Source organism: Pelophylax lessonae (assembly GCF_965119305.1).
Source record: "Pelophylax lessonae genome assembly, chromosome: 6".
NCBI lineage: Eukaryota > Metazoa > Chordata > Amphibia > Anura > Ranidae > Pelophylax > Pelophylax lessonae.
This window is the reverse complement of record NC_138773.1, coordinates 299,003,070-299,025,734: the sequence shown is the minus strand read 5'-3', so window position 1 is coordinate 299,025,734 and position 22,665 is coordinate 299,003,070. Positions and strand designations below refer to the sequence as shown.

At 42.0% G+C, this 22,665-nt stretch overlaps 1 protein-coding gene across 8 annotated transcripts in view; it reads right to left on the bottom strand.

Moving 5' to 3' along the window:
• The window catches only part of R3HDM1 (R3H domain containing 1), a 277,140-nt gene that overhangs the window by 86,017 nt on the left and 168,458 nt on the right, over positions 1 to 22,665 (bottom strand). For all 8 annotated transcript variants that reach the window (XM_082261129.1, XM_082261127.1, XM_082261128.1 and 5 more), the window contains 2 exons: positions 17,010 to 17,118; positions 15,365 to 15,443 (listed from right to left, as the gene is read on the bottom strand). In XM_082261129.1, the coding sequence (XP_082117255.1) occupies positions 15,365 to 15,443; positions 17,010 to 17,118 (188 nt within the window). The remainder of the gene's footprint in view (positions 1 to 15,364; positions 15,444 to 17,009; positions 17,119 to 22,665) is intronic.

Below are 22,665 nucleotides of genomic sequence, written 5' to 3'. Positions count from 1 at the left end.
AAACAGAAAAGTTCATATTGTAGGGAGTACCCATTAAGAATACATTAAAGCTGAACGTCAAACATTTGTATTCATATACAGTTAATTCATAAAGTATTTAGACCCCCTTCCCTTTTTTTTTCCAAGGTTATGTTGCAGCCTGATACTACAGTAGTTACATTTTTTTTCTCTCTCATTACTCTATACCTCATTTTTTTCTCTCATTTCTCTATACTCAGTACCCCATAATGACAAAGTGAAAACAGAATTTTAGAAATATTTAAGAGAAGGTCCCCACCTCTCTTCATAAAGAAGACATAGTAGGAAAAATGGGATTTTTGCCTTACCATAAAATCCATTTCTCTGATGTTCATTGACAGACATAGCTCCTAATCTTCTTAACCATTGGGTTATACTGCACCCTACAGGAGTAGGACAATATTCAGAAAAAACAATGACTAGGCCTATGGGCAGTCCCAGGGGGTATACTCCCACTCTCAGCTATAGGCACTCAGTTTTGTTACAAGCAGAGTCAGAAGAAAACCAACTCCACAGAGGGGTGGGTGCTGTGTCAGTCACTGAACATCAGAGAAATGGATTTTACTGTAAGACAAAAATCTAATTTTCTCGTTCACCGATGGACACAGCTCCTGATCTTCTTAACCATTGGGACATCACAAAGCAGTGTTAAACATGAGGAGTAGGAACAGCAGAAAAAAAATTCCTCAAGGCTAAACCATAGCCAACCAGGTAACAAGGCGCTCAACCAAGAACTGGTGCTTAGCTAAAAAAACTATACACCCTAAAAGAGGAACAGGTCCTCTAAAACAGCAGCCTGCAAAACCTTGCAGCCAAAGTAAGCATCCTGCATAGGCCAACAAATCAACTTTGTAAAATTTTGTAAAGGTGTGCACAGACGACCAGGTAGCCGCCTTGCAAACCTGCATCACTGACGCCTGATGGCGGAAGGCCCAGGAGGCACTAAGAGCCCTAGTAGAGTGCCAACAGGGAAAGGAGGAACCTGACAATTGAATGGGCTTGAAACACCATCTGTCTGATCCATTATAATGGACAGGGGCGAAGAACCACCTTATTTCTGTGAATCACCAAGTAAGGTAAACGACAAGACAACGCCGCCAGCTCCGACACCCTGCGCACAGAAGTGGAGAGTATACCCCCTGGGACTTCCCATAGGCGTAGTCAAGCTTTTTTTTCTGCCTACTCACGTAGGGGGCAATATAACTCAATGGTTAAGAAGATCAGACGCTGTGTCCGTCAATGAACGATAGAGAAAAAGGGGATTTTTAGGTGCACAGCAAAAATCAAAACCAAAGCAGTTAGATAGAACTACAAAAATACATAATTCACGTGTTCCCGTGAGGGGCGCCGGGGAGGGGGGGCGGGGCCCGGGCCCGCTGCCCACCGGTGTGGCGGATTGGAGGCAGTGTATCTATTCTGACTTGAGTTACCGTTCTATGGATTACTTTGGTTAATTGATATTTTTTATACTTTGCACTATACATATTTGTATTTCTCTAATTCATGTCTTGCAATTGCCAAGCTGTTTTCGCTATGTTTGATCGAGCCCTGTGGGCACACTTTGCACTGTTGTAAATTTTGTTTACTTTCTCATAAAACCTTAATAAAAAATTATTGGAAATTAAAAATACATAATTCACTAAAATCATATGATCCAATTCATTAGTACAGAAAAATCCTTAAAACAAAAGAAAAAAACCACGTATATTTTCAATATGTTGAGAACATTATAACAAACAAGTAGAATGATCGTTCTGTGCCGAAAAATGTATGAATACATATGGATCTGGACCAACGCCCAAATCTGGGGCTTCTTCAGGATCCATGTTTTTGGCTTTAATAAGTTTAGATATAGATCAAAAGTATGATCCCTTATCTGCCATATGGAGCCATACTCTCAACCGGGAAGTATATATTCACAAATATAGAAGGGTCTTTTAAAATAAAAACGAAGATGGACCGGTGGATACCCACCATCCATCAAAAAGAGGTAACCAAAAAATGTAACCAAGGCAAATGAGTGAAAGCAACCGCGAGGACTGCCATCCGAGGAAAGCTCCAGATATAGAAGTATCAAGGGTCCACAACAACAAAGTCTGGATCATACAGGAGCCAAAGAAGGAAAAGCTTGTCCCAGGTTCCCATGACAACAAACAGAATTAATCCGCTGAGGCAACCGCAGGCGAACAGCCTCATCAACGGGGCAAAACATGGATCCTGAAGCAGACCCAGATTCAGGCGAAATACATGTTCAAAGATTCTTGTACTAATAAATTGGCTCATGATTTTAGTGATTTATGTATCCGTGTAGTATTACCTAACTGTGCTATGGTTTGTTTTTTTTGCTGGGAACCTGAAAATCCCCTTTTTACCCACGCTCTCTTCTTCATGAAGAGAGGTGGGGACCTTCTGTTTAATGTATCTATTTACTTGGGGATAGCGCCGTGATATTTTTGATTACAGAGTCCCGCCCTACCTATTTAACAAAATTTTAGAAATGTGTGAATTTATTAAAAAGGAAAAAACTGAAATATCCCAGCCATACGTTTTCAGACCCTTTGCAACAACACTTGAAATTTAGCTCAGGTGCCTCCCATTTCTCTTGATCATTGCTGAGATGTTTCTACACCTTGAATGAGTCCACCGGTGGTTAAACTGGATGGGATTTGGAAAGGCACACCTCTCTATAAAAGGCCTCACAGCTGACAATGCATACTGTATCAGAGCAGAGTAAAAACCATGGGAGGTCAAAAAGGAACTGACAGCAGAGCTCAGAAACAAGATTTTTGCAAGGCCCGAGGAAGGCTACAAAACCTTTCTGCTGCACTACAGGTTCCCAAGAGCACAATAGCGTCCATAATTCTCAAATGGAAGAAGTTTGGCACAACCAGGAGTCTTCCCAAGAGCTAGCCGCCCGGTCAAACTGAGCAACCGGGGGGAGAAGGACCTCAGCAAGAGAAAAGACCAAGAACCCGATAGTCACTTTGACTGAGCTCCAGAGATGGGACAAAGTTTCAGAAGGACAATCATCAATGCAGTCCTCCATGGATCTGGGTTTTATGGCAGGGTGGCTAAACTGAAGCCTCTCCTCAGTGCAAAACCCGAAGGCCCGCTTGGAGTTTGCAAGAAAGCACCTGAAGGACTCTCAGACTGAGGAACAAGACTCTCTGGTCTGATGAAACTAAGAATGAACGGTTTGGCCTCAATTTTAATCGTTATGTCTGGAAGAAACAAGGCACAGATCATCACCTGCCCAATGCCATCCCAATAGTGAAGCATGCTGTGGGGGTGTTTTTAGCAGCAGGGACTAGGAGACTTGGCAGGGTTGAGGGTAAACTAAATGGAGCAAAGTACAAGGACATCTCTAGTGAAACCGCAGTCAGGACCTCAGATTGAACCGAAGGCTCACCTTCCAAAATGACAACGATCCTTGGAGTGGCTTAGGGACAGCTCTGTGAACAAAGCTTTTTAACGTCGCTGAAGAAACCTGAAAATGGTTGTGCACTGATGGTCCCCATCCAACCTGGCTGAGCTTGAGAGGAATTGCAAAGAATGGCAGAAATTCCCCCCAATCCAGGCATGCAAAGCTGGTCATGTCATACCCCAAAAAGACTGGAGGCTGTAACGGTTTCAACAAAGTATTAGTAAAGTGTCGAATACTTAAAGAGGAGATTCAACCTGGGGGGGGGGGGGGGGGATTAAAAGTCAACCGCTACATATACTGTAGCTTTTGACTTTTATTATAAGGACACTTATCAGTCCAGGGATCCCGCGATGTCAGCAACCAAAGCCGACCCGTCCATCGGCTCTGAGTCCAGGTGCTGGCATCTTCACTTAGGGAAACTAAGTGAAGCTCTTGTGTCTTTACAGCCTGTTTCCTGCTGCACTTTCTGAATGGTCCTGCTGTCTTCTGGGACCTGTGTGTCTCCCAGAAGGCAGCGGGGGGGGGATGGAGGAGAGGCCCGAAAATGCCTAGATTGCTGCACAACAATTGCGGCGACCTTACCCGGAAGTGCAGGGGGGGGGTGGGGGTTTGGTACCTGATTTTGACAGGTATCTGCTCCCTCCTCCCCACCGAAAGGTGCCAAATGTGGCAGTGAAGGGGGGGTGGGGGAGGTAGGATAGCAAACACGCGTCCCTCTTTGGGTGGAGCTCTGCTTTAGGCACGTGTACTATTTCAGTTTTTATTTTTTTTTTTAATTCAAACATTTATAAAATTCTGTTTTCACTTTGTCATTAAGGGGTACTGAGTGTAGAATAACACCTGTTCAATTGCTTGATAAATTCCTAATCAGCAAATCACATGGCAGCAACGCAATACATTTAGGCATCTAGCCATGGTGAAGATGACTTGCTAAAGTTCAAACCGAGCATCAGAATTGGGAAGAAAGGGGATCTCAGTGACTCTGAATGCGGCATGGTTGTTGGTGCCAGACGGGCTGGTCCAAGTAATTAAAAAACTGCGGATCTAACGGGATTCTCAGGTTTACAGAGAATGGTCCAAAAAAGAGAAAATATCCAGTGAGCGGGAATTTTGTGGAGGAAAAGACCTCGTTGATGTCAGGAGGAGAATGGGTAGACTGGTTTGATGGGCTACAGCAGCAGAAGACCACTCCGGGTGCCACTACTGTCCGCTAAAAACAGAAAACTGAGGCTAATGTTTACACAGGCTAACCAAATATGGACAATAGAGGATTGAAAAATTGTTTCCAGGTCTGAGGAGTCCCGATTTTAGCTGCAACATTCAGATGGATGGTGTAAACAACATGAAAGCATGGATCCATCCTGCCTTGTATCAACAGTTCAGGCTGGGGGTGGTGTAATGGTGTGGGGGAATATTTTCTTGGCACACTTTGGGTCCCTTAGTACCAATTGAGCATCGTTTAAATACCACGGCCTACCTGAGTATTGTTGCTGACCATCCCTTTAGGAACTACAGTGTTCCCATCTTCTAATAGCTCCTTCCAGCAGGATAATGCACCATGTCACAAACCTCAAATCATCTCCCCACTGGTTTCCTGAACATGACAATGAGGTCACTATACTCCAATGGCCTCCACACCCACCACATCTCATCCAATAGAGCCCCTTTGGGATGTGGTGGAATGGGAGATTCGCATCATGGATGTGCAGCCAACAAATCTGCAGCAATATAGTCTGTGCAAACAGCAGAGCTGTGGGAAGGGCCCAGCAGGCTCCACCCATGACAGGTTATCTGCAGAAAACTACAGGAGGGGGCGGAGACAAGACTAGTCACCCTGATCATGTAGAGAAGGCAGCAGTTACTGGTCTTTATAACAGGAAGTTCCTGCAGCTTTTAATCCAGTGCAATAAGCGGCAGTACATTTTTTTTTTTTTTTTTTTTAAATACCAGAGGTCAGTCCGTTGGCTAGCAAATTCAACCTACATTGTCTGGGCCCAGGTCACCCTGGACTCATCTTAGCCCGGCAACATGTTTTTCAGATTTCTGGTTGTAGATCTGCTTTAAAAGTTCCAGCATTGGCTGGAATTTCACTTTTAAGGAATGGAGTTGACCAAACGTAACATGATTTCCGTAACTTTGATTTTGTGCAATGGTTCAATAAAATACAAAAGGTGGAAAAAAAAAACAAAAAAAAACAGCATATTTGCTGCAGAAGCCATCCCAATGTTCCGCTTGCCTTCTCACTTGCCAATTCAATCCTAATTACCATTTAAATTAATATTAATTAGTTTAGTTAATGGCAGAGCAAGAACATCAATTATGAAAATCGTTCAGAGAGGCCGCTTCCTGCACGGATAAAATGCCTATCTGCCCCCAGCCTCTGTGTTACATCTAACGGCTGATGGAGGAGGGACTACAGGGACACATCTGTGTCCGCCGATATATTTGTATGTTAAATGTGACAGTTAATGTCAGAACAAAATAAAATTAAAAAAATAAAAACATATGCAGTGTGTCTGCAGTACAAGCAAATTGTCCTATATTTATTTTGTTCCAAAAAGTATAGAAAAATACCTGTTGATCTTATTTCCTAAGCCCTGTTGTGGGCTGACCACTTACAGCATTTTTGTGGACTAAGTGGTGTCTGCCCTGCCCAGTTGTCTTTTGCTAAAAAACATTTCAATAACTCTTTTCTCAGTACCCAGATATATAATGACCTGTATATGCATTGGTCAAAGTATCATACCCATGTCTTAATGTCATCTTGTTTTCTTCTATGTGTTTCTATGTACTGTAATGTCATAAAAATGTTAAATATTAAAAAAAAAAATTAAAAAAAACCACGACAAAGCAAAAGTTGCATGTTTTGGAAAGATGTACTAAAAGGGTTTATAGTTTTTTTTTTTTGCCCAGACTTTACAATCTCCAGTCTAGCAGTTTAGGACTATAAAGAAAGGATAGTAATACCAGAGGTCAGTGTCTGACTGAGTATAGCAGGTGGCAAATTGTAGTACCAACACAGGATTAAAAAAAACTTGCCTGTCACGAGTGTTTTAAATAGCTGTAACAGCATTACTTATCTGCCTTTTTGGGCTCTCTCTATTTTCAGTTGTATTGTCACAAATTAGGCCAAATCTTTTTCTAATGGGCAAAAATTACATCCATTCTGAGGACTCGGCAAGCAATAAAGACCAAAGAAAAACCCAAGTGGGTGACCATGAACTGATTCACGCGGGTGAAAGGATATCTATCACCTATGATTGGTCTCCAATCTCTTCTATGCAAGGGAAAGGATATGGTCTATGACTGGTCTCCAATCTCTTCTATCCAGGTGAGAATATACGACTGGTCTCCAATTCCCTCTATCCAGGTGAGAATATACGACTGCTCTCCAATCTCTTCTATCCAGGTGAGAATATACGACTGGTCTCCAATCTCCTCTATCCAGGTGAGAATATACGACTGGTCTCCAATCTCCTCTATCCAGGTGAGAATATACGACTGGTCTCCAATCTCCTCTAGCCAGGTGAGAATATACGACTGGTCTCAAATCTCCTCTATCCAGGTGAGAATATACAGCTGGTCTCCAATCTCCTCTATCCAGGTGAAAATATACAGCTGGTCTCCAATCTCCTCTATCAAGGTGAAAATATACAACTGGTCTCCAATCTCCTCTATCCAGGTGAAAATATACAGCTGGTCTCCAATCTCCTCTATCCAGGTGAAAATATACAACTGGTCTCCAATCTCCTCTATCCAGGTGAAAATATACAGCTGGTCTCCAATCTCCTCTATCCAGGTGAAAAAATACGTCTGGTCTCCAATCTCCTCTATCCAGGTGAAAGGATATTGTCAATGATTGGTCTCCTCTTTCCAGAACTTCAATCTGCTCCTATTCTTCTGTGTTTGCACAACTGCAACAATGTGCATGGTCAAACAGAGATGACTATACTCAAAGAACAGAAGTGATGGACTGTGGAAGCCTGCAAACAGCTGAGGACTACATATTTAGTGACCGTGGCTAAAGTTTACACCAAAATCTTTGTAATTTGGGCTTGAAGCCATCTCACTTGAATTTTGTGCCACTTTGCTTTAGCTTGATTGTACAACAGAAACCGGTCTAATTGAAGCAGAACTTTAATTAGCTCTACTTTAATTAGACCGGCGTATAGCTCTTCTACAGTAAATATCCATTAAGAAATCATTAAAATGCATTTTTTCTAAAGCAGCGAATACAATTACCCCAATTATATCTTTAGGTTATCTTCCCATAATCACCTAAAATGCAAGCTCAGTGGCTTATCAGGCCTTACTAACTTACAAAAACCTGACAGTCCAATATGTTCTCTGGTACTGGTAGCGGGAGGAGGGAATATTTAAGAGTGGCTTACAGAGAGGGAAAGATGAAGACCAGAATCAAGTACATGAAAAAGGAACAGCAAAAAAACACAAAGGAGGGCGCAAACCCATTGTGCATTACCACCATACAACTACACTGCTCAAAAAATTTTAAGGAACACTTTGAAAACACATCAGATCTCAAAGGGGAAAAATCTCATGCTGGATATCTAGGAGGATATAGACTGCATAATGTGTTAGGAATGAGAGGATGACATCGTTTGATGGAAATGAAAATCATCAACCTACAGAGGGCTGAATTCAAAGACAGCCCAAAAAATCAGTGGAAAAAATGATACAGCAGGTTAGTCAATTTTGCTGAAATTTGCTGAAATTTAATTTCAGCAACTCAAAATGGTACTCATTTTGCATGGGCCCCACGTGCTTGTATGCATGGCTGACAACATCAGGGCATGCTCCTGAGACAACAGATGGTGTCCTGGGGTATTTACCCCCAGATCTGGACCAGGGCATCACTGAGCCCCTGAAAAGACTGAGGTGAAACCTGGCGGCATTGGATGGACCAAAACATAATGTCCCAGAGGTATTCTATTGGATTTAGCTCAGATGAGCATCGAGCCACTTAATGGTATCAATTTCTTCATCCTCCTTAACTGGCTAAACACTCTTGCCATATGACAGTCAAACTCCCATTTCATCGTGGGCCGCATCAGCATTATGGTTGCCCTCAAAGGGCCGGTTATATCTGTAGGATTAGATGTCCAGAGCACCCCATGTCCTGGGGGGGGCAAAGAGAAGCCTTTCTACAGCTGCACAGAGGAGTGCAGGATCTGGCAAAGGAGTTCTGTCCTCTCTGCTGTCGACTACAGAGACAAGGTGGGGGCAGAGACAAAAGGGTGCCGCAGCTGCAGGAGAGGTGCGAGGGCCACATGAAATGGCCTGGGGGGCCGCATTCGGCCCGCGGGCCTTGTGTTTGACACCTGTGCCATATGAGGTCACGTATTGTTGTGCACTAAGAGGAATCCAGGACCCACTGCACCAGCATAGGGTCCGACTATGTGTCAAAGGATTTCATCCCGTCACCAATGGCAGTCGGGGTGCCATTGTCTAGCCTGCATAGGTCTGTGCATCCCTCCATGGATATGCCTCTCCAGACCATCACTGACTCACCACCAAAGCGGTCATGCTTAACTATGTTACAGGCAGCATTATGTTCTCCATGGCTTCTTCAGACCCTTTCAAGTCTGTCACATGTGCTCAGGGTGAACCCGCTCTCATCTGTGAAAAGCACAGGGCGCCAGTGGCGGACCTGCCAATTCTGGTGTTCAATAGCAAATGCCAATCAAGCTCAATGGTGCCGGGCAGTGAGCATAGGGCCCACTAGAGGAAGTCGGGCCCTCAGGCCACCTTCGAAGTCTGTTTCTGATTGTTTGGTCAGAGACATTCATACCAGTGGCTTGCTGGAGGTCATCGTGTAGGGCTCTGACAGTGCTCATCCTGTTCCTTTTTGCACAAAAGGAGCAGACACCAGTCCTGCTGATGGGATAAGGACCTTCTACAGTACTTTCCAGCTCTCTTCAAATCCTCTCCATGCTCTTGAGACTGTGCTGGGAGGTACAGCAAACCTTCTGGCAACAGCACGTATTGATGTGCCATCCTGGAGGAGTTGGACTGCCTGTGCAACCTCTATAGGGTCCAGGTATCGCCTCATGCTACCAGTAGTGACACTGACCCTAGCCAAATGCAAAACTAGTGAAAACAGTCAAACAAAAGTTGCCACCACCTGTAAAACCAAGCCTGTTTTAGAGGTAGTCTCATTGTTTCCCATCTAGTGCACCTGTTCATGACATTAACAGCAAAGTAGCCAAAACTGATTAACCCCCTCTGCTACTTAACTGACCAGATCAATATCTGGTTTAATTATTAATTGACTTGATGCTGTATTCTGGATAAAAAAAGTGTTCCTTTAATTTTTTTTGAGCAGTGTATATTAAATACTAAAAAACAATTGTATGCTCACAATGAACAGACGTATCATAATAACTCCAGCCACTGGTAATGTCATCTAGCCATTTAGCGCACAGTTGGAAGGTTGACGTGTTTTGAGGGACATGCCCCCTTCTTCAAAGAAAAAAAGAAATAAATCAACCACAAGCAATGCTACAGCCTAAATGCTCTCATGTCAAAAAAGCTCTCCTTCCTCAAAGAGCATATGGGCAGAGCGGGAAAAAAAAAAAAAAATACCAAGCAAAAGTGCCTCTCACCCTCAGATCCATTGCCTATATAATAAACTGAAAGTTAGATAGCCATTATCCATATGTACATAAGACAGTTGTTAAACATGAACCATCTTTACAAAGAAATGGAGCGCTGTAACAGTATCTCTGGAGAAAACAGACGAAATTCAGCCCAATAGTATTGTCCTTAGTTGCATGAGACATTTACTAAACTGCAACATGAACTGTACTGACAAACAAACCTGAGAGCCACCCAAAAGAGGACGTTCCACACGTTTGCTTCCCCCCCCCCTCCGCTGCCACATTTGGCACTTTTCAGGGGGGGGGGGGTGAGCAGGTACCTAATTCACAAAGTGCAACGGAGGCTTCGCTGCCGGTTTCCCTTACAAGAAATGGCAGCGGGTAACACCCGACAGCCAATTGAAAGAGACACCACTGGATTCCTGGACAGGTCAGAGAGGGGAGCGGGTACCTAGTTTCGACAGATACCCGCTCCCACTTCCGGGTGACTTCATCGCGGCAAAGTAACCCAGAAGTTCGGCCCCCTCCTCCTTCCCCCGCCGCCAGGCCATTCACAAAGTGCAACGGAGGCTTCGCTGCCGGTTTCCCCTACAAGAAATGGCAGCGGGTAACACCCGACAGCCAATTGAAAGAGACACCACTGGATTCCTGGACAGGTCAGTGTCTGAATATTAAAAGTCAGCAGCTACAGTATTTGTAGTTGCTGAGATAATTTTTTCTAATGGTGCCTGAAGCTCCGCTTTAAGCGCTCTAACAGTACCTGAAGGGAGACTGATGGAACAAACCCTGATAATCCATTCAATCACTGGTTCCAGCTAATGTGGGTCAAACGTGAGCCGCTGCAAAAACAGGGGAAGAACTCTCGGTGGAGTGATTTGGGTACATTGACTGCTTGTCTTGAGTGATAATGCAATAGGCATTTGAGCAGTCCTGTGTGTGCTTTTGCAGTTGCTTGAGGATTTCCTGATCTGAGGAAGGCTGCACCCAATGGAGCATTATGTTTCAATACCATTAGGAGTACCTCAACTTGAGCGCCTCAGTGTTTTTGAGACTTTAGCGACACGACAATGGAATATGAAAAGTTGTTTGCGTTGGGCAGTGGTGTCACCCTGCAAAATATTCGGCATGGCAGGGGTGTGGGTTAGAGAGTGGCTAAAGATCCACTACTATTTTAGTAGATAAAATTAGTTCACTTAATGTAGATATAAAAGATAGTGCTGGAAGAGGCAACTGTATCAACGTTTTTAAAAATTAGAAGAAAAAAAAGCAGATAAGTCAATAAGCAGCAGGGCTGGGTGGGTAGGTGGGTGGTGGTGGTGGCGGCTGGGGAAGTGCCCACAAAACTGACTACAGGGAAGAAAAAAAAAAAAACAATCACTCCTTGCATCTCAAGGATGCAAACAGACCACGCCAGCATGGATCTGCTAAATTTGCTTGGTGTGGTCGGTTTTATACAGGAACCAAGAGCTACTGGCAGGATCACCAGATTTTTAGAAGCACCAAAAAAAATAAAAAAATAGTACTTCTCTATGTAAACCTAATTTAATGGCAAAATACATGTTATACACATTTCAACTATACATTTAAACAAAAAAACCTATATCCAACCCTATAATCTAAATACATACAAACAACATTACACTAGAATCACCAGACATGCATGTATATGGATTTTTAAAGATCCCAGAATGTATTCCTCCTACTGAGAATCCCAGATTGACTATGTGCTGATAATGGAACCAGTACTACACAACAGCAGATGGACGGGGAGAAAAGTGAAGGATTCACCAACGCCTCTTTAAATGACAAGAGCCAACAGGCTAGTTGCCAAGCAACAATTGCATGATCAATGTCTTAAGAAGCAGTTATAAAGGAATAATGCTTTAATTTCTGAATGCACAGTAACAAATCCGCTATCACCTTACATTATCTGCAACCGCTGAATACATGTTATGCTCTTCACCTTGTCCTATCAGGGAACACTTTGCATTCATTCAGAAAATGCTAAGCATGTTCTAAATGGTGCCCCTGCTCTGCCCCCACCTCCTATTTTCCGCAGCAGGGCAGCTGCTTGGCATTGGACCCAGAAGCAGAGGAAAGCGATACTTACTTGGGGGTTTTCCAGCTTTCAGGGTCATCAGCCAGGTATGGTATATACATAGTTACATGGATCCAAGCTGGCCCAATCTAACTACAGTATGTATAAAATAGCCATACCTGGAATTCCTCTTATTTTCATGCCTCTCCCCCTCATTCTGAGAACAATGCAGCCATTTGGCCCAGGATCCAGAAGCAAGTGGAGATCACTGGAATAGCGGTGTCTACTTAAAGGCTTCCAGGGTGTTGGTCAGGTATGGGTATATGCATAGTTACATTGGTCCAAGCAGAACCAATGTAATAATGCATAAAATATCCATACCTGGAATTCTTCTTTAAGTTGCGATTTTCTATGGGTTACTGCACATCATTGCTTTTTGCTTTATTAAATGTGAGTACATGATAGGATACTGGCTATTGTAAACCCAACAATTTAAACAGCATATATAAAATCTTATTCGAATAATAAAAAAGCCACTTTTCTGGGCAACACATTATCTGAAATGTCAGTGAAAACTGTATGCTGGGAGGCGCAGTTTTTGATAACCATTAGGCTGCAAGATAAGGGCTTAAGTAGGCTATAAATTCATGTCTTTCTTTCAGCCTGCAGGCTAACAAAAAGTAATCTAATAGATTGCTCCATCCATGCTTAACAGCACAGATAGATGAATCTCCTGCCGTGGCTATTGTATTCTGGATAGCGGATGAATCTGACTGGATGCAGGCTCTGCCAACGTGTGTCCAACCAGTTCCTTCAATTCAACAACAGAAGGATATTGTGTTGGATGAAGGCAAAATAATTTAAGACGGTTAATCAGGAACCAGCCAGAATTAGTTTAGGGTATGGCCTGCTGTACTTCCTGGTTTCATGCTACCCTTAAAGTAGAAGTTTGCCTTTAGTAACATGTTACACCTATGTTTAGGGTGCAATATTACTTTTCAGCCGTTCCCCCCTCACCCCCTACCCTGATGACAGTGGGCAGGGGTTCCTCTTTCCGCACCCACTGTCACATTTTAAAAACTAAGTGGCTGTGCCGAGCACTGCCCACACAAATGCATCATTCATTTACGGGAATCTGAATGAAAGATGGGCTTGTAATTTCATTGGACTGAGTGTGCTGATCAGCACACCCGTAGCCCATTTGTTGGTCCTGCAGCTCTGAAACTGACAGCCTGTACAGAGGTATGGGCACTGAGCAGTGGGAATAGTCTGCAGGAGCCTGCCACTGCACAAGCAAAATCATTTCCCCCTAAATCTGGCCATACACGAGTAGAATTTTTAAAATTTTTCATTTTAAAGAACATTTGTTTGATTTCTTAAATGTTAGTGGGGTTTAATAAACTTTCATTGCTGACTGCAGTGGCTAGTAAAATTTGTAGGAGCAGGATTGTTTCTCCAAACCAATATTTAGCAGTGAAGGTGGTTTTCATTTGGTCAAGTCCATTTGCTTCAAAATCTAATTTTCATTTGAAGACGAGAAAAAAAAAAACAGCAAAAAAGCTAGTGTATAGCCAGCGTTAAAAGTCACACTGCATTTATTCCTGGATGGATCCAAAAGATGAATGTAAAACTAAGGTTTCCTTTTATAGGGGCAAGCATTCGTTTTAACTTTCTCTCAAGTCTGAGAGAAGGATTGTGATTCTCGTGATGTGGATAAAGCAGTTAACCGGTAGATGTCCCAGCCAGCTTTGCTGTCTTAGACACTTGCCTATGTGGCCAGCCATACTGTCACTTTGAGAGAACTGTCAATAGGTAGAGTAAATTCCCTTGTTGGTTCCAGATGCTAAAAAGGCCAGTTATTGAGGAGTGCTGCAGGGCTGAGGACATCTCCGGCGTAACCATCCATAACGCACCTTCATCAAGGTTACGTTCTTCTTACTGTAAGCTCCCTGGGGCTTTCTGGAACATCTCAATGACAAGTCACAATCACCTTGCAGCTATTCTTTCCAACTACTGCAACATGAGGAACTGCAGAAGACAACACGATCGACACCAGCAATAATTCAGTGGCTTAAATAGGTCAAATCTTACAGGAAACATTCGTAAAAGAAAATGCAGACTATACAGAACATGCATATTTGATGGGCTTAAAGAGCCCCTGTCGCCGGACCATTCATTTCAACCAAAAGGTCTTCGTATAATCTCCTTTGTGTAGACATCAAAAATTCTGAGACTGATGCTGGGTGCTGCCATCTTGATTATGATGTCAGCAGACTAACAGTAAATTTTACCGACGCCCATGACATCACCAAAGGGCCACACATAACGTTTAATATATGTATGTAATGCTTGAGAGGGCAGTTAGAAACTGCAGACCTAATAGAGGAAATGAGGGTCAGATAATCTAGACAGGATACATGGTTTGCTGGGGATACGCTGTAGAAAACCATACGAAACTTGGAACATGTTACATCAGGCTAGTAGAGATCAATGCTATCACCCTAATGTTCCTCCTACAGACTGCTGAGGTACGAGGGCTGCATATTACCTACCAAAGGGCCGCAGGTTGGGCACCAGGGCTCTATAATATTCCCCTTCCCTGCTCTCCTAGTAGCTATATAAAAAGGTTATGTAGGGAAGTGAAGGGAGAGGTGGGGGAGCCGGGGTAAGCACTCCCGGAAGAGAGGGCTACAAATGTGCAAAGAGGGAAAAAGCTGTGCTAAGGAATTGACACTTCCTGGAGAAGTCAAATTTTCTAGCAATTTCTAAATAAGTGAAAAAACAATTATGGAAAAAAAAATAAAAATACTGAAATGTAAGCATTTATAAAAAGAAAATTAGATTTTTCTGTGCTTTTATATGCAAATTTAAGTCTGGCAACAGGGGCTCTTTAATATATACCTGCCTAATATGAAAATATAAAAAAAAAAAAAAAAAAAAAACAAACACTTCTGCCCTTCCACCCTAAAAGTACCAAAAGGCACAAGATCAGCATGATAGCCACACAAGCAGCTTCAAGGGCTGCACATAACTGGGTTATCTAGTAATAGCAGGCACTGTGATATCCACTCCATAGGCCGATCAAATGATGTATGGACAGGCTAATTGCACTCACAATGATTGGTCAACCAGCTCGGCCTATTAGAACTCCTATAAAAAACAAAAAAAAAAAAATAGAGAACCAACCCCAGGCCTGCCTCTGCAGCACTTCACCCATCCTCACATTGATATATTTCGCTAGTCACATAAATATCATATTTCGCTTACCTGGGGTTACTTTTCAGTGTGTTCACTAAAAATTCATGGAGGTCTATACCGGTGGAATCAGTGTATTCCTGACTGGAATCTGTGTGTGAAAATCAACACCACAATAAGTTAAACCGGCTCTACTAAAAACATTTTTATTTATTGTTTTTTTTTTTTTTTTTTTGCATAAAGCGAATATCAGCGTGATACTTTATTTCCAACCTGTATGCCTTTGGAAATTGGGAAATAATTTACTCATTAGCATAACCTTGACCCTATGTTATTATATATAACTAAAATAACTGCTATTTTAGAAATCGGAGATCCAAGGTTTATTTTTTTTTCATAGGTAGTTTTATCTAATTTTGTATTAAGGTTGAAAGAAAAAAAAAAAAAAAACAACTATTAAAATAAAAAAAAATACAAATAAAAATCTAGGAGAAAACCCAAAATAAAAAAAATTAAAAATTAAAAAAAAGATTTCTACACTATGTATAAAATATATTTAGTAGAATAATAGAACTTAAGTAGAACTATAGGCAAAACTTTTTTTTTTTTTTAAATTTTGGATAGAGCAAGGGAGGGTTATAACCCCTTGTCAGATTTTTTTTTTTTTTTTTCACCATCTGTGTCCCATTGCGGAGATCTCCCTTCAATCCCTGTCTTCTAGGCAAACAGGAAGTTTGAGAGGAAATCCATGCAAATTAAGGGAATTATTTGTCCCCATCGGAAGATTTCCCCACTGTTTTCTTTTTCCGGGGACAAGCCAAAAGTTCCTTTTCCTTTACTGTCAAGGATGATGTTAAACAGGACAGATAGAGAAGGTGAATCTCCTTAATGGGGGCAAAGACAGTAATAAAAACTGAGCTCTAATCCCTCTCCACTCTATCAAAAATGAAAACACAAACAAAAAAAAAGAAAACATTTTTACTTTAGTTTTACTTTAATATTTTTGATGTCATATAAACCAATAAAATAAATTAATGAAAAAATGGCTTTGGCCACAAATACATTAACTTGGATAAAAGGTAAAGCATAGACTGATGACAGAAAAGAGACCAAGTGGCCCACCAGGTCTGCTCCACTTTTCTAAAAAGATTTAGATTTATTTTTTTTTACTTTTTTTGTCTGAATATATATCTACATGTGTCCCAAGCATGTTTGAACCCACTTACTGTTGACTGACTTACTGCTAACTGCTGGAAATCTTTTCCAAGTATGAAGTAATTTCACATACTTGTATGCAGCGTAGAACGTTGCTTTTATTTGGATTGTAGACAAAATAATATTGAGTACCGGGAATATAGTTTGTGCACCTACAATAAACAGTTATCCAGCTTCTAATGTTTTTACTTTACAGTAAATGTTTATTGTATGGCAGAGGGACAGATTTCACTAAATATGGGATTCGTTTTGGGAAAGGAACAAAGGAAAAAAGTTCACGGCGTGAAGAAACATGTTATGGTAATCACTGTCTCTTTGATTACAAACGTATCTCAATATCGAAAAGTAGGGAGGTCACTGCTTATGTTCAGTGAGCGGAGATAAATCGCCAAATTCTGTATAATGCGGTTCCATAAATATTTATACAAAAGATGACAGAAGAAGTTCATACAATATTTTTATTGATGTAACCAGTGAAGGGATTACAGGGCAAATCACAAACCTCGTGAAAGCATTTTACGTGCGGACTTTTCATTTCCTTTCTCCGTTTCATCCTTCAAAGGTTTTTCTTCTTTTCCTGGCGATGGCGCGGGCTGGACTGGTATCGGTTCCTAAAGATGAAAGGCAGATCTTAAAAGAACAGAAGCCACCTGCTTCTTACAAACTTTCTTGGAATCAGGCAAAGGACCTTTAACAAACATCCTACCTTATAGCACTGTATGGCCTGCTAAATATCCTGCCAATCCAAACATCCATAGTGATTCCCTGGAGTGTTCTGCATTACCAAGTCCAATATTAGAACTGGACAAGGCCCTTCAGTGAACCTTCTCCTTTAAAAGCCTTATATGGCCAGCTAAATATTCTGGCCACCATAAAAACCACACACAGTCCTTCTCTGAAGAGTTCTGTATTGCCAGGCCCAATGCAATAACCACAAGCCTCTTTAGAGATCAAGCAATCCTTTCAGCCACTTTAAACATCCAAAGCAAAAAACCTTTTATTAGCTGGAAAATTCTCCCCCATGTACCTCTTTGATTTAGCCCCTGTTCACACAGCTGCGACTTGTCATGTGGTTTGACAATTTCAAATCACACCTCATTGTCAGCAATGGAATCGTTCAAATTGCTGCAGCAACTTTGAAAAGGTTCCTGCTATACATTTTGACGATTTCATGGCGAGTTGGAGACTTGCATAGACTTCTGTTAAATTAAGTAGCAAGCCTCAATGAAATTAGAGGTGCAAGTCGCACTGATTTACGGCTTTGAAATCACGCTGCACTAGCACAATTTTATAGCTGCACCAGTCGGGGAGTCGGAAGTCGGAAGTACAAAAAACTGAGGAGTCGGAGTCATGACATTTATCTACCGACTCCACAGCCCTGTGAACCACTTAGATTTACTTTGTTACTATGGCCTTGATTTACATTATTTCCCAATGATTGCCATTCTCCTTCCAATGGGATGTGCGAGTTTAGGGTGGAGGAACTTGACTGGCCTGCATAGAGTCCTGACCTTAACCCGATAGAACACCTTTTAAAATGATTTAGAGCAGACTGCGAGCCAGGCCTTCTCTCCATCAGTACCTGACCTCACAAATGCGCTTCGGGAAGAATGATCAAACATCCCCATAGACACACTCCTAAACCTTGTGGATAGCATTCCCAGAAGAGTTGAAGCTGTTACAGCTGCTAAGGGTGGGCCAACTCCATATTGAACCCTACGGACTAAGACTGGGATGCTATTGAAGTTCATGTGCGTGTAAAGGCAAGCATCCCAATACTTTTGACAATATAGTATAATATACACACACCAAAAAAAATTTAAGGAACGCTTTGAAAACACTTTAGATCTCAATAGGGAAAAATACCATGCTGGATATCTATACGTCTATGGACTGGGTAATGTGTTATGAATGAAAGGATGCCACATTGATGGAAATGAAACTCATCAATCTTCAGAGAGCTGAATTCAAAGAGACCCCGAAAATCAAAGTGAAAAAAATGATACAGCAGGCTAGTCTATTTTACTGAAATTTCTTTGCAGCAACTCAAAAATGGTACTCAGTAGCTCTCATGGCCCCCACCTGCTTGTATGCATGCCTAAAAACGTTGGGGCATGCTCCTAATGAGAGGACAGATGGTGTCCTGGGGTATTTCCTCCAAGATCTGGACCAGGGCATAACTGAGCTCCTGTACAGACTAAGGGGGAACCTGGCGGTTTTGGATGGACCGAAACAATGTCCCAGAGGTGTTCTATTGGATTTAGGTCAGGCGAGTGTGGGGGCTACTCAATGGTATCAATTCCTTTATCCTCCAGGAACTGGCTGCATACTTTTTCCACATGAGGCCAGCCATTGTCACGCATCAGAAGGAACCCAGGACCCACTGCACCAGCATAGGTTCTGAGAATGGGTCCAAGGATTTCATCCCGCTACCTAATGGCAGTCAGGGTGCCATTGTCTAGCCTGTATAGGTCTGTGCGTCCCTCCATGGATATGCCTCCCCAGACCATCACTGACCCACCACCAAACCAGTCATGCTGAATGATGTTACAGGCAGCATAATGTTCTCCACGGCTTCTCCAGACCCTTTCACGTCTGTCACATGTGCTCAGGGTGAACCTGCTCTCTTCTGTGAAAAGCACAGGGCCGCCAGTGGCGGACCTGCCAATTCTGGTGTTCAATGGCAAATGCAAATTAAGCTCCATGGTGCCAGGCAGTGAGCACAGGGCCCACTAGAAGAAATCGGGTCCTCAGGCCACCCTCATGAAGTCGATTTCTGATTGTTTGGTTGGAGACATTCACACCAGTGAACTGCTGGAGTTGATTTTGTAGGGCGCTGGCAGTGCTTATCCTGTTACTCCTTGCACAAAGGAGCAGATACCGGTCCTCCTGATGGGTTAAGGACCTTATACGGCCCTGTCCAGCTCCCCTAGAGAAACTATCTCCTGGAATCTCCTCCATGATCTTGAGACTGTGCTGAGAGACACAGCAAACCACCTGGCAATGGCACGTATTGGTGTGCCATCCTGGAAGAGTTGGACTGTCTGTGCAAACTCTATAGGGTCCAAGTATCGTCTTATGCTACCAATAGTGACACTGACCCTAGTCAAATGCAAAACTAGTGAAAAACAATCAGAAAAGATGAGTAGTAAACAAAATGTCAGTGGCCTTCACCTGTAAAACCATTCCTGTTTTGTAAGGCATCTCATTGTTGCCCATAAAGTGCACCTGTTAATTTTATGAACACCAAAGCAGCTAAAACTGATTAACAACCCCCTCTGCTACTTAAGTTTAATTGACTTGATTCTATACTCTAGAAAAAAAAGTGTTCCTTAAATTTTTGTTTAGATAGATAGATAGATAGATAGATAGATAGATAGATAGATAGATAGATAGATAGATAGATAGATAGATAGATAGATAGATAGATAGATAGATAGATAGATAGATAGATAGATAGATAGATAGATAGATAGATAGATAGATAGATAGATAGATAGATAGATAGATAGATAGATAGATAGATAGATAGATAGATAGATAGATAGATAGATAGATAGATAGATAGACACACGGTTTCCTTTTTCTGTCTGATGCAAATGTATATTATTGCTTCAGTATGTGATGTACATAGGATGAATGAATACATATAGGCACTGCATGACATTGACTGACTACATAAATAGCCAATGTCATCCGCTAAGCTGGCGGTTCTTTTGTTTGAAATCAGAGGCTGTTCAGTTGATGAATGGTTTGTGGATAACAACAATTACTAAGCCCGTGTCTAGGTTTACTTTAGTTAACAAACCCGATTAACAGTTTCCAATAAACTGGCTGGCTAACCAAGATGTGAAATTAATTTATGCCTCAGCTATTCTACTGCCACAAGCCAATCCACCTAAACAGCAAAACTTACAATACATTTTTAATCAATTGAAAGCGGTACTAAACCCAAAACGTAAACATTATATTGCCGCATTCATTTTCTTTTCCTTTATTTTCACCTGGGGATCCTGCCAGAAAGTCTGTTTTTGAACAGAACAAGCTGTCCTGCAGATGTAGCAGTTGATGGGTTCAAACAAACCATTTAATACTGACATGGGTTCTTACAATGATCAGCTTTAGTGTAAACCCTTTTATCCCAAGAAAAACAGTTGCTGTAACCGATTAAAAATTGTTAGCTACACCAACCAAATTAATCCAAACTACAGCTAAATCCGCTAGTGCTTTTACCCTCCCCTACCCCCAGACTGACAATGCTGCTGTCCAAGGTGCTTCCTATGCTCCTTCACCCAGAGTGGGAGCATTGTAATGCAGGAGGTGTAACTGGCCAAATCACCAGATGAAAACAGAGGGGAAATTAAAAGTTCACCAGGGATTAGTAGGAAGAATGTCCCTTACGTTGGAGGTCAGTGGGAAGGACGTCCCTTACATTGGAGGTCAGTGGGAAGAACGTCCCTTACATTGGAGGTCAGTGGGAAGAATGTCAGTGGGAAGAACGTCCCTTACATTGGAGGTCAGTAGCAGGAATCTCCCTTACATTGGGGGTCAGTGGCAGGAATGTCCCTTACATTGGGGGTCAGTGGCAGGAATGTCCCTTACATTGGGGGTCAGTGGCAGGAATGTCCCTTACATTGGGGGTCAGTGGGGAGAACACCCCATACATTGGAGATCAATTGTGAGAACACCCCTTACATTGGTTGTCAGTGGGAAGAAAACCCCTTACATTGGTGGTCAGTGCTAAGAATGCTCCTTACATTGGTGGTCAGTGGGAAGAATGCCCCTTACACTAATGGTCAGTGGGAAGAATGCCCCTTACACTAATGGTCAGTGGGAAGAATGCCCCTTACACTAATGGTCAGTGGGAAGATTGCCCCTTACACTGGTGGTCAGTGGGAAGAATGCTCCTTACATTGGTGTTCAGTGGGAAGAATGCCCCTTACATTGGTGTTCAGTGGGAAGAATGCCCCTTACATTTACTGGAACCCCCAGCTACTATCAGATGGGAGGTCTATCAGTCAAAGCTCAACAGACCTTAGAGGTAAATTTTCAACAGTACAAAAGTAACACTAAACTATAACCACAATTATTATAAAAAGGAGCTTTCAGGAAAAAACTTCAATAGCTGCCTTTGCCAATATGCAGGCACAAGGGATTGTGTTTATATCTATTCTTCATTACCTGGAAAGCCACGGGCCAGAAGAAAAAAAAAAAAAAAACACTTCTATCATTTTTAGGTTTTGGCTAGAACAGGGAATTCTTAATGTCAGGTTTTTCAGTATCAATGTCCCATTCAGGAGAAATACCTGAATTTTCTGCAAAATCTCTTTAAAAAGGGATATCCCCTTTCATGGTGGCCATAAAAGGTGGTCCTCTGTTCAAATAATTCTTCACAGAATCAAATAATATAATCAAATGTATAAATCCTTAAAAGACACATACTGTGCCATCAATCGATTCTTAACAAAACCAAATCATTTAATCCAAATGATTCTGCTCTGTCTGGATGGAAAATCTGATTGTAGGAAAGAAGATACTTTGATAAGATTGTTAAGTGAATGGCGCATTGAACAATCTTTATACTCTTCTGATCTTATTTTAAATAGACAGTAAATTTACCAACAATAGATAGTCAATAGAAAATCTTTCTGCATATGACCACCATTAGACATTTGACCCCCCCTCCCCCAAAAATGTTTCTGTGCACAACCACAATTAGAGTCTATGACCCCTCCATTTAGAAGATTTCCTCTCTATTCCTGCTTTGGTGACACCTCAAAATGTTTTATTTCCCAACAAATTTGTGAATGCAACGTGAATGTCACTGGAGACTAAAAACGAATTGCTATGAATAGTCTGTCTGATTTGGCTCCAAGTGGGAATATCCTTGGTGAGAAAACAGATAGAAATAAAAATCTAGAAATAAGACATGCGCCAATGGAAGGAGCAGTCGACCGAATGAGTCCAAATTAATTTATTGATTTACAAAAAAATAAAAACCATTCAACGCGTTTCAGGGTGCAGAAACACATTGGCTTACAGCCAATGAGTCAGTTTGGACTCCTCATTTGGTTTGGTGGTCCTTCCACTGGTGCAAGTTTCTTTCTGGTAACCTGCTGGGTAGCTGGGTCAACGGTTTCCTCCCTTAGGCTTCTGTA